The sequence below is a fragment of the Cucumis sativus genome, chromosome 2 (assembly GCF_000004075.3).
Source record: "Cucumis sativus cultivar 9930 chromosome 2, Cucumber_9930_V3, whole genome shotgun sequence".
NCBI classification, from domain to species: domain Eukaryota; kingdom Viridiplantae; phylum Streptophyta; class Magnoliopsida; order Cucurbitales; family Cucurbitaceae; genus Cucumis; species Cucumis sativus.
In genome coordinates, this window is record NC_026656.2 from 18,510,467 (window position 1) to 18,536,393 (window position 25,927).

Consider the following 25,927-nt stretch of genomic DNA (forward strand, 5'->3'; position numbering starts at 1 on the left):
ACCCAATGTGAAAGTCACAATTGTATGGAATAAATAATATATGTGCTAATTTGATCGTTACATATCAAATTAAAGCATCAACAATTACACATACACACTACCCCATATGTCACCCTAAACATAATCAGTTCTAGTAATTTGAAATTACAAGATAATTAACACTCCATAAATTTATGCTAATTAGAACTATTGGGACTCACCTATCCACCGTTCACGTGTTTCAAATAAAATTACTTTTAGAAATCTATCCAAATGTGCCCTTCGTTTTGGACTTTCTGGAGAGGAATACAAAATATTACTCAAGAAACCAGTTTAAGAGCTATTGTAACAATGGCTTACACGGGGGCCATCCCACTAGAAACCTTCAAGGCTTTTTCCCAATGAAAATCAGCAAAATCTATCAGATAGCAAGTAGTCTACTAAGCTAAAACAAAAAAAAGGGTTTAACAAAAAAGAGAGAAGAAAAATGTTAGGAACAAGGGAGACTTGAATGCACACACCGCCCCCAAATATAATTCAGCTGATACAAGATTGTACAAGACACAGATTGCCTTTTACTCAAAAGAAATTTGCAAAAAAGTAGTTGCATTATGTGCACATCTTCCCCAAGCCTCTTCAAATTATCACCTGAAATGAACTGGAGCATTTTCAGAATAACTTTAGAGTAGGAGATCATGATCGTACACTAAGCACAATCATGCACCTGGATAAAAACTGGAAGGTCAAAAGAGCTTCTTAACCAATTAGAATTTAAGAGTATGCCATATGATATTTAACTAAGTTGTTTTGAAAATTTAAAAATATTCAAAACATTTTATAATGGTATTCTTCAAGAAAATTGCTTCACTTAATTAGAAGCACCAACCCTGAAATTCCAAACTTGTTTTGTGCAATTTCATGCGGGCTGAACGTATACTGTAAAGATAGAACTAATAATCTCAGAGCATTTAGAGAATTTAGAATTAGTAAAATTTTATTTTAAGATTACCTGACTTGGGATAAGAAAGTAAATCATTTAGCTATTGTTAGAATCACTCTCTTCTTTGGAACCATTCGCTCTAAAGATGTACACCTGAAAGAAATAATAAGGGAATTAATATTATGTGAGTGAATTCATGCGAAAAAACAAAAACAAAACAATTCCTAAATATCTGAAAGAGTAAGGGACCTTTTATTAGTCTGTTTTCAATCTTTAAACATCTTTTTCTACATGGTTGATGGTAACACTCTCCTCTCTGTGTTGTAAGCCACAGCCAAAATTATCTTTAAATCTTAATCTTAGACAAAATTCCAAAACTAAAAATAGATAATGTTATATCTAGTAGCTATAAGGGAGCATGCAGATTCTGCAATCCATGTTCAACTTGTTATTATGATGTAGTCACATTATAATAACTTGTCCATACATGAACACCAATATGTAGTGATTGTTTCAGAAAACGTATGCAGACAAGACAAAAGGTCGAAGAATTTTGAATCAAGTAAAGAGATGAAGTGCAATCACCTTGCAGGCTGTAGGTTTAATGTGTTGAAAAACCACAGCATCTCCATCACTTAACTTATGAGCAATTGAAAAACCCTTCCATCCACCACTAAAACCTGTTTTTCGTGCCAAATATATTATTGGATACTCATCACCATCTTCATCTATTAAAGTCATTACTCCATCATTCTTTGGAAGGTGCGTCTTGCAGAAATGAGAAGGAAGGCCCTGTGTTCAAAAGCATTCTTTTTCCAATGATTTATGATTTAATGAACTAATATCACATACAGTTCAACAAGTTAATAGATAATCTTAATAGATAATCTTTGCTAGCTTACCAGCCAGAAACAACCACTAACATGAGACCGAACCATCGACTTTATACAGCTGGGATAATTCGGCTCCAATCCAGATTGTAACTCAAGAGCTCTTTCAAAGGCTTTTTTTCTTGCTTCATCCGAAGCATAAAACTGGGCTGAAAAATCTCTTGCTCTGGAGATCCTATAATCCCGAACAAAAGAAAGCTAGTAACAATGCTAAACGATCCAACTGTATGACGAATCTTTCATCTTTTTTCCAATCAGTTTTCAGTAGAAATACCTTCTAGGAATCGCCACACGATCGACAAGAACCTGCCAGTTTAATTGAAAAGAAAAGAAAGCAAAACCAATGTAAAGGGATTTTGTGGTCTAGATTATACGATTCAAAACAAACAGCAGTAAACCCTAGTTCATCGATCTAAGTAGGTTTAGCATAATACTGATGACTTACTTCAGCGTAAACAGGCGTTGGTTGCTTTGCTACGCGACTGGACCTCCTCACCACCACCAGTTGTTTCTGCATCACGCGAGGCTTTGACCTGCTTACTCTACAAATCGGTCAAATAACGAAATAAGCTCAATGATCCATGGGAAAACATGAATGAGAAAAAAAGAAAAAAAGAAAAGGAAATGGAATTACAGGGGAGGATTTGGAAGGGGAAGAATCGAGGAGAGCTTGAGAAAGTAAGGGCAAATTTAGGGCTTCCATTCTCTTCTTGTTTTCTTCAACTCTTTTCTGACGACATTCCTCGTATGAGAGGTTTGAGATTCCCATGGTCTCTTCTTCTTCTTCTTCCTCGATTCGTAGGTTTTGGCGAATAGAAGAAATGGTAAGATTCAGTATACTCGAGAATTGGGGAAATTTCAATTTCGTACGAAAATTGTCACAGTCGACCGTTAACTTCTCACTGTTTTGGAAAAATAACTGGAGGGAAGTACTCAGATTTGAACACCATCTTTATTTTATTTGGTCTCTCAAATTTCATCAATAACATTTTTAAAATTCCATAGAGATGTGAACCTTCAAATGTCATAATATTGTTCACTTATCTACTTGTAGTTTTCCTCCTTTAATATAGTTTAAAGTTGTAGGCCTTTATTGAGAATGAAGAAATCATTCGATCGTTCATTGCTTATATACAACTTTTCTAATCCTATATTTTTTCCTTGTTCAATATAAAAGGTTTCTCATCCTTCAATGTTATTGGTCGAAAAGAAGAGAGAGAGAGTGTCGAGTCTTCTTTCTACACCATCTAACTTAAATTTTATAAATTTAATTATTTTTAAGTTTATATTCATGTTTGATTTTTCAATTAAATTTATATTTTAGTTCAATCACAACATGTGAAATAAATATTCAAACTTTGAATCTTTTGATCAGTGACCTGGTCATTTGATAATTGCTTGAATTGGACATGAATGTTTTCTTAATTGCTTGAATTGGACATGAATGTTTTCTTTCTTTTATAATCTTTTATATATTAAACTAAATCTTCCAATAAATTTCATTCCAACGATAATAAGTTAATCTGATATGATTTTGCAATTCACGTGGTTAAAATTCTTTGGTAAAACTTTTAACTCGAATTCAAAAGTAATATAAGACATAATCGGTAAAACTTTTTAACTCATACTTAAACTTACAACAATATAAATACACATTCAAACTTTGTTGACGAATCAAAGAAGTGCAAAAATTTCAACTCAACTCCGTTAATAGTTTTTCAAGTGCTTCAGATGGAAGCGGTATATACAAGCAATCTTGACCATCAGAATGCCTTCTGGTCTTCACCAACTCGTGGTCTTTAAATTCTGTCAAATGAGAATTCAGTGTTATCTGGCTGCTAACTAGGAAGCGCTCCCGACAAATTGCATACAGCTTATCGATTGGCATACCTGAAAAAGTTAAAATGATACCATCAACATTGTTCACACAAGTTACTTCGATATTCAAGTGTGTTAGTAACAGGTGAATACTATCAGATTAACTTCAATTCACCTTCTTCATCAGGATGAGATAGCTGATGTTCTATAAGAACTTTGAATACACTTTGTGCATTGGGTGTCAAACTCTGTAAAACTATTGTTGCAGTTTTTGCACTTTGAGCAGTACCACCATGTGCAAGAATCAAAGGGAAGAACATTCCTTCAATCTTGTAAGGGGCAAATGTTGGAACATGATACCACAACCAGTTAAACTGTGTGTGAACCATCTTCTTGTCCCACACTGGAGAAAGCAGAATACATGATTCAGTGAGATCAAAATCAATGAAATATTGCAATTTGCTATGCTTCGTACAACATATTCTTGCAGTACTAGATGACCTCACAACATTACATGAAAGAGATGAAAATCTAATTTCTATATTGATAATTCGCCTTTATGTATTTCATTGCATTAAACCACCAATTCATCCAAAAGCTTAAGCTAGTGGTTGAAGGCAAATTTAATTATATATCACCAACACATTGTCTAGAAGTTATGATTACAGTAACAACCCCTGTTTCATTTCTTTGAATTCCTGGTAACATCTTGAGAATCCAAGCATAGTAACTTCACTTGCAAGTTGCAACAAAATTCAATGCCTTGCTAACTTGAACACAATTCAACTAATTTAGGCATATACTCTTAATATAAGAAGTCAGAGGTTTGAATACTCCAATCCCACTGTTGAACTCAAAATCCAGTGTCTGTATATAGAAAGCAAGATCATGCCATTTTCCTATGTAACAAAATTGCACTTACACGGATAGCATCACGAAATAGAGACATAGGTCTGATGTTTGAAACGCATAATTCATATAGACATTGATAAATGGAAAATGCATATGCTTACAAAGAGGTGCATTCACGTGGTCAACGGAGGCAATAATTCGAACATGGGAACAAGCAGCAACTCGTGCAAGATACTCTTGTGTTTCAGAATCTCTTAACCCAGGCCCATCAATGTTGTGTATCACAACACAAACAAAACAATCCTTGTCTTCCTCATTTGATCCATTCAGAAATACAAACAGATCATCCATGGATCGCGAACTAAATGTCTGATGAACATTGCTCCCTGATGCATTTTTGGGTCGTGATTTCAACTGATCCGACAACTCTTCAGCTATGGCTATTATAACCTACACAAAAAATGACAATACTTTAGTGACACAAAAATAAACTCAGTATGTCTGATTGTGGATAGCCATTAGCTAAACTGTACCTGTTTAATATTCACTGATTGAAGATAGCCATTAACAACAATTACAGAATAATCCATCAATGCCGTCGAAGCAAAATCTTCAATCAAAGACTTCTTAGACCCAAATCCATACATTAGAAGGCCAAAACCACATCTGAACCACAGGAAAGAGAAACCTTAAGCGAATTTACAAAAGAAACGGAACAAGTGACCGTAAAAGAAATTAAATGAACTTAGATAGCAATTTAAATAATTTCAAATCCGGAAGTAATTTGTAAAAGTTCCAACCAGATAGCTTCAATCCAACAACACTACAGTTCAACTATCATGGCACACCTGAGCTCAAATACCCATTTCGCGTACGAACTCTTGTAGCTGGATATCAGGGCCGCAATTTCTCTCTCGTGCTTTGGTTCAGTATTCGCTGCCGCCGCCCTCAATTCCTGATCATTAATTTATTCTAAATCATTTTCATTAAACTAAAAAAAAATCAAAGTATTTTAACTTGGTTACGCACCTGTTCGTCGACAACGTCGATGTCGGCAAGTTTCCCAGAAGATTTCTTTTTGGAGCCGCCCAATTCCTTAGCCAAAAAATAGTTCCTTGAAAATGCAAACTCCTCGTCGTCCAGATCATCCACCTCCATGATAACGATAAACAGTAACGAAGAATTGAGACCCAATCGATTATAGTTACTTCAAGAAGCGGATAAATGGCTGTAATGGAGCGAACCCTAGAGAAAGCACTCTTTCTTTTTCCCGCCATTTTTAGACTTGAACCAACGTGCATCGATCGGGCTCAAAGTCCGCCCAATTGAGCTATACCCGTTTACCCGATGGCTCAGTTGACTTAATGAGCCCAACTACAACCGTAAAGCCCACACAAGTCATGAGATTCTTAGGTAAGGTTAATTATAATTGTTATAAATTTTTTAAATAATAACGGAGTATATATCCATATTTTTAAAAATTACAGATATAGTAGAATTTATTGATTATATACTTTTATCTAATAGATATATTTGCAACACTTATAAATTTTTATGATTGATAAATTTTGACCAATTTTGTTATATTTGTATATTGTTTTAAATATTGTTATATACTTAATTATTTTAAGTATAATTGTTATATTTAAAACTATCTCAATTTTAAATTAAAAAGAAAAAGGAAAAGAGAAATAAAGATAAAATTCTAATCTACTTTATTACCTAAGTAGTGGAAAAACAAAAGGTTTGTTTTGTTTGTGAGAGAATTTGAAAACAAGAATTGAAAATAAGGAACTAAATCAAAATTATATCTCATGTTATGAGAGACGTGTTTGGTAGTAGAATACAAAACTAGCTCAATTTTATTAAAACGGTTGTAAATTAGTTGTAGTTTCTATTGAATATTAATTGATGATAAATTAATCTATTATTTTAATTTTAATTCATTGGATGGAAATAATATTATGCTAAATTGTTGAAAACAAACTAAAAACATACAAATCATTATCAAACCAGATGTGCATTCTCAAATTATATATCAAATAATGGAGCTTTAAATGATTTATTCGGGACAATATTTCGTAATATTCATAACAAACTCGTTAATTTAGAAGGAAACGGTATAAAGTATGTCAAACAAAACAAAATACAAAAGTTAGATCTCATTGAATGCGTTTTTATTTTATTATTAGTTTCATTTTTTATTTTTCAATTAATAGAGTAACTCTTGATACAACGTTTGAACTTTTTTTTTTTTGTTGCTTAATTTGGTTTTTATAACACTTTGGATAATAAAACAAATAATTTCAAGTTAGAATGACGATAGGATATATACAACACTTTTAAATTTGTAAAAATGACAAAATTTAAGTCGAAACTCACATTTGAAAAATGCAAAATGACAAACTTACCCTGTATGTTTTATACCATTGATGTACTATTGGTACACTTTCTATATCTGCTGATACATTTGATTGATTAAATACACTTGACGTAATCGAGGTTCTGCTAATACACTTAATATACTTAATTGGTACACTTTGATAAATATTACATGTTTGATACACTAAGTTATGCAATCCATATACTTAATAATATTACAACAAATTGCATAAAATTTTTAAAAAATGAAAATCATGTAACATATATATCAACCAATTAATACATATAATATAAGTACATCAGAACACTGTTATACAAAACTACAGGATGGAAGAAGAAATATGAAATGATTATAAAATTAGTTATTAAAGAGTAATTTGGAAATAATAATAAATAAAGGTATTTTAAAATGTGAGTATTTGGTGTTATTGGAAAGCAACCATTTGAAAGAATTTTGAAGAAAAACTGAAATTCAACAAGAAAAAAGAAAAGAAAACGATGATCGAAAATGTGAAGAAAAAATAAGAAGGAAATGAAGATGCGAAAAACGGAGATTAAACGGTAGCGTTTTTAATTTTCAAGAGTAACCTACAAAGACAAACCAACCGGGAAATGATGTTTGTGAAACAAACATTTTTTTAATTATTGGATTAATTTTCCACGATGGATACAAATATGATATGGAGATTTATAAGAGGAAGCATTAAAGGAAGATGACCAATAGATAGAAGAGTGTGTGGGGCAGTTTGAAAATAAAAAAGATCTAAAACATTATTTTAGGGATTGAAAATTACCATATTAATGCCATAATTGTTAAAGTCTATTGCTACCATACAATTTCCGTATATATTAAATAAAGGTGAAGAAGAGGTCAAGTTTGGTAATAAGTTAAAAGTGAAAAGCTGAGAGATATGGGGTTGGGTTCGTAATTAAATAACCACTAAACAATAATAACAAAGTGGATAATCATTTTCAATCAAGTCTTTAAGAAAACGAGATTATAATTTAATTCATCTCTCTTTTTCCTTTTTCTTTTTCTTTTTCATTTTTTTTGTTAATGCCCAAAAAAGAAACAGCGCCACAGTTGGTTAACCATTTAACCATCGATCGAAGAAAAGCTTTGTTGCTCCGGCGCATTTTAACGAATTGTCGGCGACGGACGGCTGAGTGAAATTTCTCAGATAACTTACATAACCTCCGGTTCACGTTATCTCCTCCTCCGGTGTCGCAAACGTCGTCGGGTTCTTTGTCCGATTGCATTGTTTTAATCGCCAACAGGCGGCAAAGCGGCAGCAAGAATCGGCGCGCAATAGCGCGGAAAATCTTGACCAAATTCAATAATTATATTAGTTAGCTGTGTGTTATCAGGAAAACAAATATAATTTTCAGCACTATTCCGCTTTTTCGAAAAAGTAATTTGGGGATTTGGTGTGAGGATCCATCGGATCGATCTGCTTCGAGGGTAAGAAAGATTGGGGAGGAGAGGCGGTGAAAATTTGCTTCCATTTCGTTTTTTTTTTTTTTTTTTTTTGTGTGTGTGTTGTATTGATATTCAGAGAGGAGATATGGTGGTGGGATGAAGGTGAAGAAGAAGGGATATGGCGAGGGTAGAGTGGGGTTATCAAGGAAGAGGTAAATGGACGTGTTCGTACAAGAAAACCACTGTCATCATTTGTTCTATCAACATTATCGTTGCTCTCTATGTTTTTCGATCTCTATATGCCTCCCTCTACCTCTATTCGGATAATGATTCACCAAGTGGTTAGTGCCTGAGTTAGTTGCATTTCCTTTTTGTGTTGTTGATTCGCGTTTGATATGCGAATTATTGAAAAATTCTGTTTTATATCTTTGCGTCTTTTTTCGACATTATGATTCCTTTCATTCTTGATTTGGTCGTATGCATTTATTCTGTTTATTTTTCTTCTTCTGAGCTAGTTGTAAAGTACACTCCGGATCAGATTAGGAAAATGGAAGAGTTTGTTCGGGTTCGTAGGGCCTCTGAGCCGGTAGAACTCATTAAATTGGTAAGACCCAGACTTGCTTTCAGGGATTTGTTTGTTCAATGTGCTGTGCGACAGATCTGTTTGAGGAGAAAGATTTCTGGTTTAATCACCGATTCTAGGCATTTCGTCTTTAAATTTGTTTATTGAAGATTATTCTTTTGGTGTAAAGGTCAAGGAGCTTAAAGAATTCTCCCAAGAACAGACGGTTGATGAATTACCTCTTCCATTGAAACAGAAGATAACCGAGGAAATTCTTCTGAAGTTGAGAAGCTTGAACGGTAGCTCAAATAGTACTCAGCAGAGAGGTCAGTACAATCTTATGATTTCCCTGCTTTAGTTATCACATTGTCATACCTTATTCCTCAACCATCATAATTATCGTCTAGTTAACATCTAACCATCCTTCTCCCCTGGTTTCTGTTTCCAAGGATTCTCTTGATTAGAGAGCAAAGATAATGGGTAGGAATTACTCTAAGCATCCGTATATGTTAAACTTTCACTTGGACTTCAATGGATCATGGATTAAGTGTTTTTCTATTTGTCTTTTCACAAAAGGAGCTTGATTTTGATATACTGATAACCAAGTTTGCAAGTACTGTCACTTTAGGCCATGCCTGAGGCATTCTGTATCATGGTTATCATATTTCAGGCATGTGTTTGAATCTCATTCTCTTGTACCAGGTTTAGGGCTAGGAGATGCAATTTATTTTACCAGGTGACTTGAGTGTATGGCAGTTTGACCTTGAGTTGGAACCAAGCTGCATCACTTCAGAGAGACATAGAATTCATAGTTTATTTTTTTTATAACTGTGTATTGATATCTAAAATTCGTAAAACAAGTTGGCTAGTAACACATTTGCAGTTCGCTTTGGCATGAAGTTGCCATTGTTCTAACACTGTTACTTGTGGAATTAAATATAGATATACTAGATTTATTATTAGTTACAAATTGCAGCACTTCACATACCATGTAAAATGCTACGTAATATGATCATTGTCTTTGAAGTTCATAGTGCATACAACCAACTTCATTCAGATCAACCTTAAGTTATTCATGTCACGATTTTGCTATTCCATTTCACTTCTTTACTACCTCCATGAAGGAGTCATCTTTTCTTGACTATATCTTTTAACTCAAACAACACAGTTGAACACCCTGTATTGGAAATTCTGTCCAATTATGGTTGTGTTTTCTCAACTTGGCGGTTCCTTTTTAGTAAAATATCTCTTTAGTTTGTTGATAACTTAAAATCCTCTGAAAGAAGCAAAAACCTATACTTTCATTGGATGAACGGAAATACAAAAGGAGACAGAACTCCTCAATCTAGCCAGCCTAGGAATTACTAAAGAGCTCTCCAGTTGGCCCTCGATCATAGATATCTAATGACTACAAAAGAACTTTTAGAAATTCTGAAGTGAGAAAAAAGAAGCAGAGAAATGAGGTCCCCGTTCTTCATCAGAAGAAACCTCTTCTCCATTTAAAGTGCTACTGTTCCTTTTCAACCAGGTTTCACTATATATGGCCGTTAGGATCATTTATCCATAAAATCATGTTCCTCTCTCTAAGAGAGTGACACAATAATTGATAAATGAATTCCCCTTTAAATTTCCAACCTCTGGGATTTTGATGACTAAGCAGTTGAAGAAGCCTCCTAAATAAAATGCAAACTAATACTCTGAAAAGAAGCTATAAATCTTTTAGAAAACCAGTTTTTTCCCTCTTTTTATTCTAATGCTAGAAGTAGTTCATTATTCAAATAGGAAAACTGGATCATCATTCCCTTATGTATTCAATTCTTTCTTTTTTCGCTTTGGGGGGGGGGGGGGGGGGGGGGGGGGTTGGGGCGAAGAGACGGGTGGTTCTGTTAATTAAATTTAACTTACAGGTCATACTGAATGGCGCCCATCTAGAAACATACAATGACAATTCCTATATTATAAGCTTATAACAATGACAACCAACAACAACAACAATTCTTTACAAAAAAAAAAAAACAATAGTAACAATGAGACAAACAAGAGGGGGATGGCATGTTTTATGCTAATGGGGTACTGTTAGCATCTTATTTATATTAATTACCCTGTTGGTATCATCAATTTAGTCATTACTGACCGATATGTCTAAGAATGCCTCTGCTATCTTCATATACATTAAATTATGGCTGAATAGTCTATACGCTGCTCTTGCAGCAATATTTAATCGTTGGCATATTCCTTCGTTGAAGTTTTAGGGTAGCTCATATGTGCAATTTATTGTATTGCTTTCGTTATAATCTTCCTCTTCTTATATGATCAGAAGCAGTAGAAATCTGGAGAAAGGAAAAATTGGAAGAAGCAAATAAGTTGATCACAGAGCAAATGCTTGAAAATTCAACTCTTTCTTTTGAAGATGCTGGTATGGAATTTTAGAGTGTATTTTGCTTTTGTTTTCTTGCAGTATTGTGCTAGAAAATCATGCCTATTATGCTGTATCTTAGTTTCCTTTTTTTTCCTCTTCTGGCAGGGACTCTAGTAAAAGCCTTGGAGGCTGATTGGCAAGTGTTTTCTGAAGCAATTGGTCTATGGATACCTACAGAGGTTGTGCACACGGAACATGATGATAAGCCTGAGGGTGTAGATGAATTCGGTAATTTTTTGCAACTCTTAAGAGTAACATTCTATGCACCCGATGATTTAATTTCTTCTAGTGAAATATCAGTTTATATGACACTAAGGTTTTCGTTCCCCCTCCCTATGTAGATGATGAGATTTTACCCGGCAGACCAGTTCCTCCTGAATGTAATGCTGAGCTCCATACAGATTACGATGGTGCCGCGGTAAGATGGGGTCTAACTCATCATAAAGAAAGCGCAGCTGATTGCTGCCAGGCTTGCTTGGATCATGCAAAACGTGCACAACCAGGTGACAGGAAATGCAACATCTGGGTTTACTGTCCATCTGAGACTGGATGCCACTCTCCTGATATTTACGAACATAAGCATATGGAATGCTGGCTGAAATATGTAAGAACCAAACTGATTTCGTGGTTGTTAATCCCTTTCGTAGGCTCACTTGAATCTAACTTTTCTCAACTTCAAATCCAAATGCAGGCAGAAAATCCCAAACTGAATTTCAAAACCAACTATCCACAGTCTTATAGAAACTCACACCCGACTGCGCCATTTGTTGTCCCTTGGGTCTCTGGTGTTGTCAGTGCGTAAATGTACAACAAATCAGGCAAGGAATTTCCACTAAAATGTTGATTTCTGTTGTCCACAGAGTTGCATGAATTAAAATTTTGAGGGTGTTAGGTGTTTAGGGGACTAGCATTTGATTGAAGGTCTGTTTGAATCATAACTGTCTTACTCTCATGTAAGATGTAATACGGATTGGCAATCCTGGTGTCTATGACTTCAGATTGACAAGTCTGGCGCTGAGATGAGATAGAGAACTTAGAAGTAACGTGAAAAAGAAGGGCTATTTTGTTGACTATTAACTTTGGAAATTTTATTCATTACGCTCAGGATGTCAGTTTCTGAGCTCTGAGCTTACTCTCTCCCTCCCTCTCTCTCTCTCTTGCCTTCCTATGAAGAACTTTTGTGAGTTTTTGGAGATAAATAACCAACTACTTCAAGTTTACTTTGAATGAGTACTCCTATGAGCACAATACTTTTTATTTATTTATTTATGTATTTTGAAATAGCACAATAGCTTGTTTAAACATTTAAAATGTTATTTTTACAATAGTATTTTAAGGCTCTAAGTTTGTGAATGATCAAAGTTTATATGGTTGCATGTTTATTTGGGAGTACGTAACATCGAACACACAAGTTAATAATGAATTGTTTTTCCAGAGGGTTAAAAGACACTGATATTTTCTCTTCTATCTAATAACTTTAGAGCGCTTCAATCCAATGATGAATATAAGTAATTGAAAAAAAGGTATAATGTTGCATACTACTTTCTTTTCTTTAAGAACATTGCATGCTTTATTTATTTAGAGATGTTATTACAAATTAGAGAAAATATTATATTTGTACAAACCAATTTTTACGACTATATTATTATTTTCAATATTATACTCATTACAATGACTTGTTTTTAAAAGATGCCATTTAACTTACTATTTTTATTTTCAACATTATACTCATTACAATGACTTGTTTTTAAAAGTTGTCATTTAATTTACTATTTTTATTTCGTTACTTTTAATGATATAATTTATCACTTATATTTTGAGAATTAAATCTAAATTTTATTATTTCACAGAGTTTTACTATTTTGCTATACTTTAAATATAATTGTTATATAAAATTTGAGTAAAATTTGAGTAAAATTTGAGAAAATGGACGAATGACCAATTTGATACTATCTAAATTTTAATAATGGACACAAATACTTGTAATTATGCTTTTGAAAAAGAAAACTAATAATCTAAAAAAAGCTCCAACAAACTTGACAAACCAAAACCTAACATTAATTCAAACAAACAAGACTTATGAAGAGATGCAAAATCTTAAAAGATATATACATAATTAAAAATTAATGTTGAAAAGTAGAAAAATTAGACTTTAATTGTGATCCAAAAAATAACATTAATCATCAAATTTATACCCGAAATAAGCAAATATCTAATATATATATATATATATATATATATCTTATATTTAAAATAGGTATCAAATACCTTCTTCTACCTATCAAAGTCTAATTTGAATCGAAGGAGCCTAAAGTTATTCAATATAACCAAACCCATCCTTCATCAGCCCGCCTGCCCAATCTAACGGCCCAAACGCACTTGATCTAAAAGAGTAAATAAAAAGAAGAAAAAAATATATATAATCCCCCGCCTTCTGCGTCTCCATTTTCCGTTGCGTCCTACCATCCCGCCGCCGCGTTCTCCACCTTGCTCAGCACCGCAAACCTTCTCTGCCGATCTTCTTCCCTCCGTTGGTATAAGGTATTTTCTATATTACATATATATCTTTTGAGTTTCGATACTTACAATGGAAGAACGTCTGTAAGCTCAAACGAACGGGAAGATCGGTTCGATTTGAGAATCGATTTTTCCTAATCAAGGAGTTCAGATATTCCTTTGATTGTTCATTCTTAAGATCATTATTTTGATTATCAGTTTCGCCAAAAACCATAGAACCAAGAGACTTTTTATGTTATGGAAGATTTGAGTTGAACATTATGCTAGTTTAAAATTGAACAACTTTGGGTCTTTAGTGTTTCGTAGAGATTGAAATTGCTGATAGCCCAGTAGTCTAAGAAAAGTACGCTACCTAGGAGAACAAATTAAAAGGTAACTTTCCCACAACACCTTAATATCTTATACCTATGGAATTTTACTAACTATTTCATTTGCTCAACGAATTTGATATCATTTTTTTCATTAAGCTCGAAATTGGAACTTTCAACATCTATACTGTTTACCCCTTTTCAATAGGCTCTTGCACTGTAATGAGCTAATAATTTCCGTTGCATATATCTCAAGGTTGTTGGAAATTGAACCCATAATACAATGAATTCAATCAGTGGCTCCATTGGTGAAACTTACTATGATGTACTGTCTTTAAGAGAAGATGCTAGCTTTGACGAAATTCGAGCCAGCTATCGGTCGGCTCTCCTTAATTTCCACCCTGATAAATTACAAGCCATGTGCCATAAATCTCATCCAGACGACATCATGGGGGAAAGATACTTCAAGGTGCAGAAGGCTTGGGAAGTTCTCGGCAGCTCGAAATCCCGTGCATCTTATGACAGAGAGCTCCAAGCTGCCAAAGGGGATGCAATTGGTGCAGAGAGCATAAGCTTAGAGGATATGGTTGTGGAAGATAAAGGTGAAGTTGTAGAACTTCTTTATCAGTGCCGTTGTGGGGATTACTTCTTTATTGATTCCGGGGAGTTGGATGAAATGGGATATCCATTGTTGAGGAATGGTAGTAAGGTTTCTTTAAGGACTCTAAATGCTTTGCCTGCTTCTGTTGTTTTACCCTGTGGTTCTTGCTCTTTGAAGGTTCGTTTGCTAATTGATTCGAATTGACTGTTGAATTTGAATGATCGAAATCACAACGATTTCTCTTAATATCCTTGCCACTTGTTTAAATTGAGAGAGTTTATGAGAATTTTGTGCTCTTCGGTAGAGTTTACGTGGGTTTTCTTTAATGCAACTTTGTTGAGTGAAGTTCAACAATTTTCCTAGGCTGTTTGGTTCAACTTTGTACATGTGGATTGTGGGGGTTACTAATCGGCATCTGAAAGGCATCAGCTTGAAGACTTCGTCGTGTACTGAATTGTCAAAATTTGAGAGAACAACCAGAGTGTACACCAAGAGATGGGGGGAAATCCATGGTAGTTTCCTTCTCTAAAAATGACTGCTGGGTAAGATACATTGTTATTTCCTTCCTTCCCCTCGCAGGCTCTCTTGTAAAACCAAAGACGCCCGAAAACGAAGTACAACTGGAGGAGGAATTAATAAACAAGTCTGGCAAGGGGAATACTGACTGAACTATTTTAGAATAGGTTTAGTTAATTTTTGAGGTAGCGTATTTGCTAAATGATCAATTTGTTAATGACGACCTTTCTAGAAAACTTGTGGCAAACTGCCTAAGAAAATTCCCAAACTGGTGATTTGCTCCCTTGGATTGCTGCTTTTTTTTTTTTTCTGTAAAGGGGATGATTCCTTGATAATTTTCTACTTCACTGACCCTTTTGCCTTTGGTGGTAATCTTTCATGCCCCCCTAGATGGGTTAAGAATTGGCTAAAGGAGGCCTTAGGAGGTTGGTGTCTTGAAAGCGAGATGAAGATTCCCATCGGATGTAAGGGTAGTAAAATGATTATTTTTGTTGAAGTTTGCAGGATAACGTCTCGTGTTGGTGTTCTAGGCATACAAAGTTCATTAGTAATTGTAATATAATGACCAATCTTTAATCTTTCTTCTTATGATCTTTTACAATTGAAAAATCGTGGTTTTCTTCACTCTCAACTTCTAAGTTATTACAAAGGGTTTTAATTTTTTTTTTATATGTTGATATTTTCATGTCCGAGGGTCTGAGTTTGACATCAACACGAGTGAAAACATTAATAATGTAGATGAAAAAATGAAAATTAAACTACAAGCATTTCAACTATTCTAAAAGGTTGAAAAATGTTTAATATATTAATTTTAAAAAAATATCATCAATGTCAAAATTTTATCATTATTTTCAACATTTTTCGTAAATTTAAAATATCGATAGTTTTGTATCATAAATTTAAAATATCAATAGTTTTGTGGACAGTGTAGAAATAGCAGGCACCAACGTATTGGAATACTCAAACCCTCATCAACTTTGTACTCGTTATATATATATAAACTAGATTATATTGATATCATTATTTGACATAATGGCAAAAGTCTTCTAGTCCTCTCTAGACCTAAGTTGAAATTTCACTCTTCACTTTTTTGTTTTTAGATTATTTTTATTGAATTATAAAACCTACATTTAACAAAAAAAATTTGTATTCATCAGTTAGAGTAGGTATCTACCTACGAATAAAATGGACAAGATAATGAAAGACCACTAGTAATGTACTAATTAAAAAAATTGCCATAAAAGCATAACACCGAACAAAACAAAATGAGACCAAACATCATTTTCTAAAAAATTATGATATAATTAACCAGATCAAAGGCTTTTGTACCCAACTAAACGTGAAAAGGTTAGTGATATATTAAGAAATACCTAATAACATTTGCAACTTACTTAAGATGAGGTGTCTCAATCCCGTCTTGTAGGGATAAATTTTCGGCAGCATCATCATCAGCTTTGCCTTTAAGCAGCCGGATGAAGATGCTTTGCCTCGCATAACAGGCACGATCAAGTCAATTTTGATGGCTAGCAGTCAATTTTATGACACACTGTAACAGCTTAAAAGTCAAATCATGACCCTGTAATTCATCTTCTATAGTGGCTTCATGATAAGCATTTAAATGAAGGGAAAGTGTTGCTATCCACTTCCTAAGTCTCAAAATTACAGTGCAAATGAGCAGCAAGAAGTTTTCTCAAAAAGTGAGTCTCAACTTTATTGCGCACCATCTACCACTAACGTTGTTTACAATCCAATGATGGAAAAAACTGCAGATACAATTCGGGAAAACATCTAATAGTTCGATTTGGGAAAAATTAATGGTTAATCTCGGTGTGTGTGTGTGTATTTTTTTCCCCCTCCTCTCTCTTGATAGTAACAGTCTGGATATCATCAATTTTCAGTTCGTTTTTCATCAATACGATCAGGTGGAACTGATTTAAAAGCGAAACGACCCTAAGTACTAAATAGAGCATTTATGAAAAGAAACAGACTAATTAACTTCTTCATTTAAAACGAGCGAACTTGGTATGTGGACATCATACCAGATTGAGACCAAACTTTTGAAGATCAGCTGTTTGTTTTTCGTACTCTTCTCCTCACATGAGCTTTAATAATGGAAGTGCCACACTGATCAAGTTGTCAAAAATAGGAGATATTGGTTGGTTAAACGTATCAATTCTCTCAAATCTTGAGCATCAAGTGAGAATCCAAGCGCCTAGAAAAGTAGGTGTTAGATTAGCTTACAGTACGGCAATCAATTTTCTAAGTGTGAGCTTTGTGCTGGGAATCTCTAGTGCAGTTCAACATCATTAGTTGGAGTGTCTTGTGCTCTCTTCTATCTTTGTCTTTACACCTAAGGATTAAAAAACGTTATTTTCATTAAGATATGAAGGCACTGTCAAAAATAGTCATTCTGAACCCTAGAACAGTAAGGGGCGATTAATTCTTTATATAGTTTGCTGGCTCATAAACCAACCAGAAAATCTTGCTTCTCCAATATGGGGGTCTTTTATCAAGAAGACCCACCAAATCCTTCCAGGAAATGCTTTCTAGCAGGTGCTTTGAAGGATGCATTCTGCAACTGCCATACTTTTAGAAAACCACTGCCAAAGTTTAACGATGAGGACGATTATCCTACAAGTGACTTTGATGATACAGAGGAAGTACTCACCAACTTATCCTCGTGTCACATATCTACAGATATTGTAACCTTTTGTTTCTATTTCCTATTATATGAAAATTGTTTCTCAGTTTCGATCTACTTCTCAACTCTCAGGAAATTGTATCAGAAATCAGAACTCGAGCAATGGAAAAGTTGAAACGAAAGACTAACCTGTCAGACAGCTTCTCCTGGGTTTTCTCACCTGCAACCAAAGAATTATATATTACTTCAATGGAGATTGAGAAGATGGATGAATCTGGAAATGAAGATAACATGGGAGATGAGTTCTACTCTGTTCGGAGTTTTCTCACGTGTTGTTCAACTGCAGCAACAAATGAAGCCTTCTTTTCTGTGGAAGCCAACTTTTCCCGATGTTCAAGCTTAAATGGTCTTAATTTTCTAGATGAGGATCTCAAGAGACGCACCATCTTGCAGGAAGTTTTTCATTGTGAAGGATGGCCGTTCGGTCTTTGCAGGAAGGCAGTCTTACTTCCGCCACTGCCCAAGTCGCCATCTGAATCTTGGTTATGGAGTAAAGGCACCAAAATTGTAAAGACATATTGATGTCCAGATTTGGAGCTAAACTCTGTTTTTGTACTTTCTTGGTAACAAAACTCATCAAGTTATTTGATCTGATTAATTCCAACTACACAAATTACTTCATAAACATTTGTTTTAACCCTCTAAGCTATTTTACCGGTAATGCGAGGTTCAGTAGCGAAAATCATAGTGAAGGTTGCCCTCTCCGCAGATGACACGGAACTCTTTAGGAACTCATAAATCTAAACACCAGAAACGGATGATACAAACTTGCAAAATTTAAAAGGAACTTCTCATAAATAAATAAAGGCAAAAGGAATCCAAGAATTGGCAAACAAGCAAGGATGTTTAATTCTGAAAACTCATTCGTCGATGTAAGATCTTATTCGATTGCAATTTAACTCCACATTAATTGGTTCTGAGAGTAGACAATAAAACATTGAAGAACATACACCCAAACTAAAGGAAGCTTGCAGTTACAGCCAAACATTCAAAGGTGCCAAATTTATGCTCTTTGCTCAACATATGACCCCGATAGACCAGAGGTTCCCAGCACAGAAACCTGTAGTAAAATAGCAAAGATGGCATGGTTAACAAACAAATGATCAAATTCGTTTATTAAATTTTAAAAAAGAAAAGCCATTTATTATAATTAGAATAACAAAAGCGTTAACTCTTTCCAATGCAAGTATATGATTAAATTATTATAGCTGAACATGTATTAATCTGCAGGGTTTATAAAAGTAAACAAGGATGAGTCACCAAACTCCTAGCCCAGTGTTCCCATATAAGCTTTCTTACCAGTTCAAAATTAACATATTGTGATCAAAAGACTCCACTCTTTTATAATGTAATGGTGCAAGGATTCTAAGTTGGCAATTGTATTTGCCTAATGGGCTATATTTAATTCACCAACTTAAATGTTTAAAAATAGCAACTTAGAAACTACAAAGCAGAAAGGCTTCTTACCTTTCCCCACTCAGATCCAAGGCCACTGCATCTCATTTTCAAGTATATCATCTTTGTTCCTAACTCTGTTTCCACTTTCTTCCGCAGATAGTTTTCCTCAGGACCAAATGAATCCAAGTAGGCTATATAGCGTTCATGAACCGTATGTAATGCCTTCTTAAGCTCATCGGACAAAGGCTTCACATTCTGCAGATTGTCTCAGAAGTTTTTACATTATAAACAACTGGCAAAAAAAAAAATACAAAATGATAAATCTGTAAGTCCAATACCTCGCCACTAAGACCAATGCTATCATCAATTTCCATTTTCAAATTGATAAGCATATCCCCAAACTCCTCAGCCGCTTCAGCTGCTCGGAAAACATTTTCCACAATTTCTTTTCCAGCTTTATCATCAGTGCTTCCAGACAACGCGGTCTTTACATCATAAATAACCGCCTCAGGAAGCTTATCCCAACTTGCAGCCATTAAATCCTTGAAAACGTTCTGAAGCTTGGGATCTTCAATTGTGGGCATGCTAACTACATCAGCACTAAAATATCTAGCGTGCCCTACACCAGATGGATAGCTACAATCTGCAGAAATTTACCAGAGACAGGTATATGATATATTTTCAAACATTAAAATGCAGAAATAAGAATTTAATTGAGTGTATCTACATTGTTCATACAATCAGATCACCATGGCGACCTGAAATAATAAAATACAATGGTAAATGAATTTTAATATTTTACTTGATATTCCTTGGCCTCACATACGAAATTGGTTTTGTTAAGATTCTTTGAGACAAAGACATTGCTTAAAGTTACGATAAGGAGAAGTTTGGCATTTCACAGAAAAAGCACACTGCGCGCACTATAAAGACTCGTCGCACAATTGACCTGATGATAGATATTAATACAGAAAATAATGTAGCAATTTACTAAACGAATACAGCGAGCAATACTTTAAATTGGAAGAACTAAATCTGTATGTGTACTTCATGGAAGAAGAACCATACATTTAACTAATCACGAGTAATACACAAGCATATCGGCAATCGTGAGAAAAAAGCTCAATAGCTAGCATTTATTAAGTTGATCAAAGAATAGCGAACAAGGAATTCCGCTTCCTTCCAAATTAATCAGGAAAGATTTAAATCTATGAAAGAAAAATAACTAATTAAGAAGCGTACCAGAAGAAACTCTCTGTGGAGAATCTGAGAAAGAAGGACGATGGGACGAGAGATAGAAGAAGCTTCGTGCAACCTGATGATTACTTTGGAGCAAATTCCGGTGAGTGACTCCGGCGATGCCGTAAGATCTGGCGCGAACAGAACGCAATAGTGATCTAAGAATCACAGTTTTCTCCATGACTTTCCCTCTTTACCTTGAAACTGCAAAATTAAAAGCTAACTCAGAGAGCGGAGGCTGTTCGAAATGACCGGAAACAAAAATAAGAGTAAATTGTAAGAAGCGCCTCCTTCAATTTCTCTGTCTTACTTGATTTTGGGCCGAACGTATGTCTTATTGGGTCATGGCCCAATCATAACATTTTGGACAGTACTTTTAGAGAAATTATTGGGCCGTAGGTTTCTCAATCCGCAAGTGTTGGATTTATAAATGGATAGTCGCAAATTTAGCAATTAAATTCAAATTAATTAAGTATATAGCACAATTTTAAAAAAATGTAAATATAGCAAAATTTGTTAAATTCTATCAATGATATAAGTTTATCACTGATATATTATATGAGGTTTATCCGTGATAGTTTTGCTATATTTGCAATTTTTTTAAAATGTTGCTATATCCTTAATTATTATTGCTAAAATAGTCATCAATTACAATTTTCCTTTATAAATGTTCAAACTCACTCTAACAAGTACAAATCAATTCATCATCTGTTTGAGTGAGTTTTAAGATTTTTTAATTTTTGAAAAATGTTATATTTTGAATTTTCTAAATCGACCCCGACCAAATTCTTTCTTATCACATATTGCCCACTTTATGTTCGTTTTAGTTTAATTAGTTTGCTCAGTTTTTCATTGGTTTCAAAATATGGCTATTTCATAAGATTAATGAAATTTGATCAATTTGGTTTGGACAGGGAAATCTCCCACTAAGTTTGAGTTTTCAAAATTATCTTTAAACTTCAAACTTTCCGTTTTTATTGGACATGATCCATGACCTATACTAGATCTTTAATTTTAGTTTTAGTCTTTTCTTTAACTAGAAAAACTTCAAATATGTTTCTGGATAATTTGTTTTAGATTCCTCTAGATTTCGACAAAATAACACTTCTTCTTTTAAGCTCTATCACACATGAATAAAAAGTTGAATCCCTAATCTTTTACAAGGCCGATTTAATTCATGATTTGCCTTTATTTTTATTTCTTTCACAATAAAATGAACTAAAATATGTTTTCAAAATTTATGTTCAGTTCTTTTTTACTGCATACCAATTTATTTTTGTACGGAAACATGTACGCATGTTTTATTCACTCAATTAAATTTCAACGAACATTAGTGAAAAATTTTGAGATGATAATACTTAATGTAGTAGAAGCTTACCATAAATAATGGAGCGAACTAGATAAAGCAACGAAGCCCACACATTCTTCATGTTTCAATCCATAAATCAGAAGAATAGACCCTCTCAGGAGTTTGGACTCAATAAGCCATTTGCTCGGCTCTGTTATATCCTTCTTCAATGGAATCCGGCGAACCAGAAACAGCCTTCGAGTTACTCCCGCTTATTCGTATCTACAAGAATGGAAGAATTGAGCGACTTGTCGGAATTGATTTCGTCCCATCGGGAACCGATCCTCTCACCGGCGTCACATCTAAAGATGTAACATTACTCCCGACATTTGGCGTCTCAGCGAGACTCTTCCTCCCAAACCTCACTCACTCAACTCAACGCCTTCCAGTAGTAGTCTATTTTCACGGTGGTTGCTTCTGCACACAATCACCTTTCACGGCCAAGTACCACAACTATCTCAACGCCCTTACTGCTGAAGCCAAAGTCGTGGCAGTTTCCGTTAACTACAGGAAGGCGCCAGAGCATCCCATTCCCACAGCTTACGAAGACTCGTGGGCTGCCCTTCAATGGGTCATTTCACACCGTGATGGGAAAGGACCTGAGATGTGGATGAACAAACATGTAGATTTCAAAAGGGTGTTTTTGGCCGGAGCTAGTGCTGGTGCCAACATTGCTCACAACCTGGCAATGGTGGCCGGAGATCCTGATTGTGGGGTGAACATCAATCTCATTGGAGTTGCTTTGGAGCATCCATACTTTTGGGGCAGTGTGAGAATTGGTAAGGAGGCAGAGAATCCAGTGAAGGCGAGGTTATTTGATCAGCTGTGGGGGTTTATTTGTCCAGCGAGACCGGAGAATGACGACCCATGGGTGAATCCAGTGGCAGAAGGAGCAGGGAGGCTGGCGGGGCTGGGGAGTGGGAGGGTGCTAGTTTGTGTGGCGGAGAAAGATGTGCTGAGGGACAGAGGAAGGCTTTACTTTGAGGCGTTGGGGGGCAGTGGGTGGTTCGGGGTGGCGGAGATTGTGGAAACGGAGGATGAGGATCATATGTTTCATTTGAATGATTTGGAAGGTCAGAAGGCTAAGGATCTGATCCGACGCCTGGGGGATTTCTTCAACAGGGATATGCCCCCTTCTCTGCTGCTCTGAGTCTTTGACTTTGGTCGGGTCTTCAATTTTTAAGGCTATTTTGTTATGGAATCGAATTTGTAATCTTTTTTTATTTTTAGGGAAGAAAGGGTAAACGAGGCATATTTAGAGTGTCCAGAACATAGAGGTGCACTTTTCTACTTTCTCTGTTTCTATCAACTAAAAGAATGATATTGGAATTACAAGAACAGATCAAAACCAATAACCATTGAAGAATCTGACATCCCGATTCCATCATAATGAACATGTAGCTTTTTAATGGATGATGTGTGTTTAAATAGAGCACCTTCAGTTGCAGGACAGCAAATAACAGTGAAACATTAAACTCAAACAGAGTGAAGCTTTAAAACACTACGGTGTCAAGCATTGTTACTAATAGTTTGAATAATGTTTGACGATATAAGCTTCAAGACATGTTCTTCAAGGTGCTCCATTGCATTTGTCTGCCGAAATTCGCTAGTGCGAACTTTAGAGGGCAACTCATCTTCCCTCCTGCACTGCTTTGTCGTACTTGATAGCTAGGTTTAGCATTTTCCTCTCCGCAAGGAAGAAGAAATCACAAAATATATCAATCAGCACACCAGCAGTCTACTCAATAACAAACTTTCACGATCCAAAGGGATTCGCTCGCTTACTTGAAAGTTGCACGTTCGTTTTTGAATGGCTGTTAAACCGGCGAAGAGCTAGGCGCCATCAGTCCTTTTCTTCTTAGGAATTGAGAATGCCGGTAAATATTTGCTATATTAGTAATTTTTCAATAATTATTTCTATAATTCTCACCAAATCAACTACATAAAAATTGGAAACAATTAAAAAGTTGCACTAAGAAATTGTAGGGCTTTACCCCGAAGGGAGCCCTTCCAGAAATTCTCGAAGGCCTGAGCCAAACCCAGGCCTAAGAGGGGGTTTGGAAATAGTTTTCAACCAGCAATAGACGCGCCTCGGTTAGAACCTCACTAGCTGCGTCATTGCCCCAAGCGCAAAGATAATTTTGAAGATTAACTAAGCTTCCTTTTTATAGCTGACCGTATCACCTTTACATGATACATTTTTCGATGTGGGACAGAACAAATGACGCAAACCCCGTGGAATTGTGATTTCTAAATCTTCTGGTAATTGAAAAATAACTTTCACAAATACAAATTAAACCATCACTAAACAAAAATAATATTTATACTAATAAAAACTAAATAATCTTTGCAGGTAGATTTTTTTAATACTACTTTATTTTGTTTTTATTTTTACTTAGTATATTGTCTATATTTTCAATAAATCTTTTAAAAAAAATTATATATAAAAATTAGCTTTCTAATTTCTTTTAATATTACTTTTCAAAATCTTCTAAATGTATTCTTATAATTGTCTATTTCTATATTAAAAATTTATTGTTTTTATCTAACCAAATTTTATCAATTTCCTAAATTTTTTTAATGACTAAATTATAATATTTATTAAAATTACATAAACTAAAGATAAATAATTTCAAGAACAATAATAAAAATAAAATGAAAATCGGAACACCATTACTAAATGATATCTTTATAAGTTTTTGGATCTATTTTTGGTTGGTAATAAATTAAAAACCAAAATTATTTGAGAACTTCAATGTTTGGGTTTTTTCTCTAAATTATTTGCCTTTGTTTGTATAGGCAAAATAAATATTTTCTTTACGTTGCCATTTTTTAGAATTCTCCAAAAAAAAATATATTTATTGATATAACAAGTGTAGTATGTTTGGTTGCGTGTAATCTATTTTTTTTTTATATATAAAAATGTGAGTTTTTACAAGATTATTCGATAAATAATATCTCTATTGGGTGAATAATTAATTACATTGAAAATAATGAATTTGTTAAGGCAGAAATGAGAAATTATTATATATAAAATGTATTACAAAATGTAGTAAAATTTTAGATTTTATTAACCATAGACATTAATAAAAAAATTTATATATCGATATCTATCAATGTCTACCGTTGAAACTTAAACTAACCATTAATAGACTTTAAAATTTTCTATTTATAAAAATATCCTTTTATATCATGGTTTAATTTGATGAAGTAAGTAAAACTTCCAGAAATATATATATATAATTATGAATTTTTCCATAATTATGTAAAAGAACTTGATTTTTAAAATAATAATAATATCACACCAAATCTTTATATAGTTGAAAAACCCCTTTCAGGTCACCATGCATAAATATAAGTTTCAAATTTGTTTTATATAGTTAATCAATAAATACAAATATAGATTAAAGAAAACAACGCGTAAATTTCACCATGAAAAAAGTAAGAGAACTCAAATTTGAATAACTCAAACTGTTTTAATTATAAATAAATGACCTACTATTTTTATTGCAAATAAGAATACCTAAATGCATCCGAAGATGCATCAATTCTATGTATTTCACACTCATCACTCGTTAGAATGTAATAAAAATAATTTTTGAAAAATAAATGAATGAGGACAAAAATCTAACACTTTGTCAATTATAACTATACAATTTGATAAAATATAAAAAAAAAAAAACACTAGATGCATCATACTATTTTTCAAACGAAAAAAAATGTATCGAGAAAGGAGCATTGAACAGTCAGTATTTCTTATGTTAACTAATTAATCAACATTGTATGAAATAATTAGTTTAAACCCCAAGACCAATTAGACAAACATTTAGAGGCAACTTTTTTTTTTTTTTTTTGTTAAAAGAAATGGAACCTTTGATATGTCTAGTAACTTTGAAATATATACAAACTTTTTTACAATATATCGATATTGAGATGGAGTGATTGAACTTAACACTTAATAATATTGAAGAAAAATCTGAAATGTATATTTTCTAATAAAATTCAAAATTGATAAAAAATATGTAGGTAAAAAAATA

General features: G+C 34.0%; 7 protein-coding genes, 1 long non-coding RNA gene and 1 other non-coding gene across 13 annotated transcripts; 4 read left to right on the forward strand and 5 right to left on the reverse strand.

The window, feature by feature from the left end:
- Positions 1–23: 23 nt before the first annotated feature.
- On the reverse strand, positions 24–2,842 carry LOC101205233 (B3 domain-containing protein At3g19184). Of its 5 annotated transcripts, none has more exons than XM_031880666.1 (8): positions 2,444–2,842; positions 2,255–2,342; positions 2,084–2,115; positions 1,822–1,984; positions 1,505–1,711; positions 1,169–1,235; positions 989–1,072; positions 24–627 (listed from the first exon to the last, which is right to left on the reverse strand). In XM_031880666.1, the coding sequence occupies exons 2-7, from the start codon at positions 2,324–2,326 to the stop codon at positions 1,059–1,061; spliced, it is 555 nt and encodes a 184-aa protein (XP_031736526.1). In that variant the 5' UTR covers positions 2,327–2,342; positions 2,444–2,842; the 3' UTR covers positions 24–627; positions 989–1,058. The 5 variants fall into 5 exon arrangements, with proteins under 5 accessions (XP_031736526.1, XP_031736524.1, XP_031736525.1 ...); XM_031880664.1 differs by having other exon boundaries at positions 2,255–2,351; positions 2,444–2,836; XM_031880665.1 differs by having other exon boundaries at positions 24–637; positions 2,255–2,351; positions 2,444–2,836.
- Positions 2,843–3,355: 513 nt separating this feature from the next.
- On the reverse strand, positions 3,356–5,740 carry LOC101204992 (origin of replication complex subunit 2). The gene is made up of 6 exons (XM_004152685.3): positions 5,509–5,740; positions 5,328–5,434; positions 5,013–5,145; positions 4,641–4,929; positions 3,803–4,030; positions 3,356–3,699 (listed from the first exon to the last, which is right to left on the reverse strand). Exons 1-6 carry the CDS (start codon positions 5,635–5,637, stop codon positions 3,503–3,505), a joined length of 1,083 nt encoding a protein of 360 aa, XP_004152733.1. The 5' UTR covers positions 5,638–5,740; the 3' UTR covers positions 3,356–3,502.
- A 2,158-nt stretch (positions 5,741–7,898) lies between these two features.
- LOC101221262 lies at positions 7,899–12,489 on the forward strand. The gene is made up of 7 exons (XM_004152750.3): positions 7,899–8,622; positions 8,797–8,885; positions 9,034–9,169; positions 11,161–11,259; positions 11,368–11,490; positions 11,604–11,866; positions 11,954–12,489. The coding sequence occupies exons 1-7, from the start codon at positions 8,460–8,462 to the stop codon at positions 12,062–12,064; spliced, it is 984 nt and encodes a 327-aa protein (XP_004152798.1). The 5' UTR covers positions 7,899–8,459; the 3' UTR covers positions 12,065–12,489.
- Positions 12,490–13,648: 1,159 nt separating this feature from the next.
- On the forward strand, positions 13,649–15,813 carry LOC101204746 (DPH4 homolog). Its single transcript, XM_004152684.3, has 2 exons — positions 13,649–13,803; positions 14,344–15,813. Exon 2 carries the CDS (start codon positions 14,371–14,373, stop codon positions 14,890–14,892), a length of 522 nt encoding a protein of 173 aa, XP_004152732.1. The 5' UTR covers positions 13,649–13,803; positions 14,344–14,370; the 3' UTR covers positions 14,893–15,813.
- Positions 15,814–16,889: 1,076 nt separating this feature from the next.
- LOC116402088 lies at positions 16,890–17,805 on the reverse strand. The gene is made up of 3 exons (XR_004214484.1): positions 17,678–17,805; positions 17,446–17,554; positions 16,890–17,328 (listed from the first exon to the last, which is right to left on the reverse strand). It is a non-coding gene; the product is annotated as an uncharacterized LOC116402088 (long non-coding RNA).
- Positions 17,573–18,530, forward strand: LOC101221028. The gene is made up of 2 exons (XM_004152749.3): positions 17,573–17,864; positions 17,978–18,530. The coding sequence occupies exons 1-2, from the start codon at positions 17,700–17,702 to the stop codon at positions 18,425–18,427; spliced, it is 615 nt and encodes a 204-aa protein (XP_004152797.1). The 5' UTR covers positions 17,573–17,699; the 3' UTR covers positions 18,428–18,530.
- A 200-nt stretch (positions 18,531–18,730) lies between these two features.
- On the reverse strand, positions 18,731–20,831 carry LOC101204503 (succinate dehydrogenase subunit 5, mitochondrial). Its single transcript, XM_004152683.3, has 4 exons — positions 20,546–20,831; positions 19,642–19,946; positions 19,373–19,558; positions 18,731–18,965 (listed from the first exon to the last, which is right to left on the reverse strand). The coding sequence occupies exons 1-4, from the start codon at positions 20,721–20,723 to the stop codon at positions 18,909–18,911; spliced, it is 726 nt and encodes a 241-aa protein (XP_004152731.1). The 5' UTR covers positions 20,724–20,831; the 3' UTR covers positions 18,731–18,908.
- Positions 20,790–23,303, forward strand: LOC101220796 (probable carboxylesterase 2). The gene is made up of 2 exons (XM_011651288.2): positions 20,790–20,811; positions 22,028–23,303. Exons 1-2 carry the CDS (start codon positions 20,790–20,792, stop codon positions 23,038–23,040), a joined length of 1,035 nt encoding a protein of 344 aa, XP_011649590.2. The 3' UTR covers positions 23,041–23,303.
- Positions 23,304–23,876: 573 nt separating this feature from the next.
- Positions 23,877–24,027, reverse strand: LOC116402285. Its single transcript, XR_004214798.1, has one exon. It is a non-coding gene; the product is annotated as a U4 spliceosomal RNA (small nuclear RNA).
- Between the last annotated feature and the right edge of the window lie 1,900 nt (positions 24,028–25,927).

Excerpts from the sequence above, each read along its gene's own strand:
- LOC101204992 (XM_004152685.3), bottom strand. The coding sequence starts at position 5,637 with ATGGAGGTGGATGATCTGGACGACGAGGAGTTTGCATTTTCAAGGAAC. Across the intron at positions 5,435-5,508 it reads TCGACGTTGTCGACGAACAG|GAATTGAGGGCGGCGGCAGC; the intron begins GTGCGTAACCAA and ends ATTAATGATCAG. Across the intron at positions 4,031-4,640 it reads CCACGTGAATGCACCTCTTT|TGTGGGACAAGAAGATGGTT; the intron begins GTAAGCATATGC and ends TGCTTTCTCCAG.
- LOC101205233 (XM_031880666.1), bottom strand. The coding sequence starts at position 2,326 with ATGCAGAAACAACTGGTGGTGGTGAGGAGGTCCAGTCGCGTAGCAAAG. Across the intron at positions 2,116-2,254 it reads CAACGCCTGTTTACGCTGAA|GTTCTTGTCGATCGTGTGGC; the intron begins GTAAGTCATCAG and ends TTAAACTGGCAG. Across the intron at positions 1,236-1,504 it reads TTAAACCTACAGCCTGCAAG|AGAGGAGAGTGTTACCATCA; the intron begins GTGATTGCACTT and ends CTTACAACACAG.
- LOC101221262 (XM_004152750.3), top strand. The coding sequence starts at position 8,460 with ATGGCGAGGGTAGAGTGGGGTTATCAAGGAAGAGGTAAATGGACGTGT. Across the intron at positions 8,623-8,796 it reads GGATAATGATTCACCAAGTG|TTGTAAAGTACACTCCGGAT; the intron begins GTTAGTGCCTGA and ends CTTCTGAGCTAG. Across the intron at positions 8,886-9,033 it reads CGGTAGAACTCATTAAATTG|GTCAAGGAGCTTAAAGAATT; the intron begins GTAAGACCCAGA and ends TTTGGTGTAAAG.
- LOC101204746 (XM_004152684.3), top strand. The coding sequence starts at position 14,371 with ATGAATTCAATCAGTGGCTCCATTGGTGAAACTTACTATGATGTACTG.
- LOC101204503 (XM_004152683.3), bottom strand. The coding sequence starts at position 20,723 with ATGGAGAAAACTGTGATTCTTAGATCACTATTGCGTTCTGTTCGCGCC. Across the intron at positions 19,559-19,641 it reads GCATTGGTCTTAGTGGCGAG|AATGTGAAGCCTTTGTCCGA; the intron begins GTATTGGACTTA and ends GACAATCTGCAG. Across the intron at positions 18,966-19,372 it reads TTGGATCTGAGTGGGGAAAG|GTTTCTGTGCTGGGAACCTC; the intron begins GTAAGAAGCCTT and ends ATTTTACTACAG.
- LOC101221028 (XM_004152749.3), top strand. The coding sequence starts at position 17,700 with ATGGGGGTCTTTTATCAAGAAGACCCACCAAATCCTTCCAGGAAATGC. Across the intron at positions 17,865-17,977 it reads ACTTTGATGATACAGAGGAA|GAAATTGTATCAGAAATCAG; the intron begins GTACTCACCAAC and ends CTCAACTCTCAG.
- LOC101220796 (XM_011651288.2), top strand. The coding sequence starts at position 20,790 with ATGACCGGAAACAAAAATAAGA. Across the intron at positions 20,812-22,027 it reads GACCGGAAACAAAAATAAGA|CCATTTGCTCGGCTCTGTTA; the intron begins GTAAATTGTAAG and ends GGACTCAATAAG.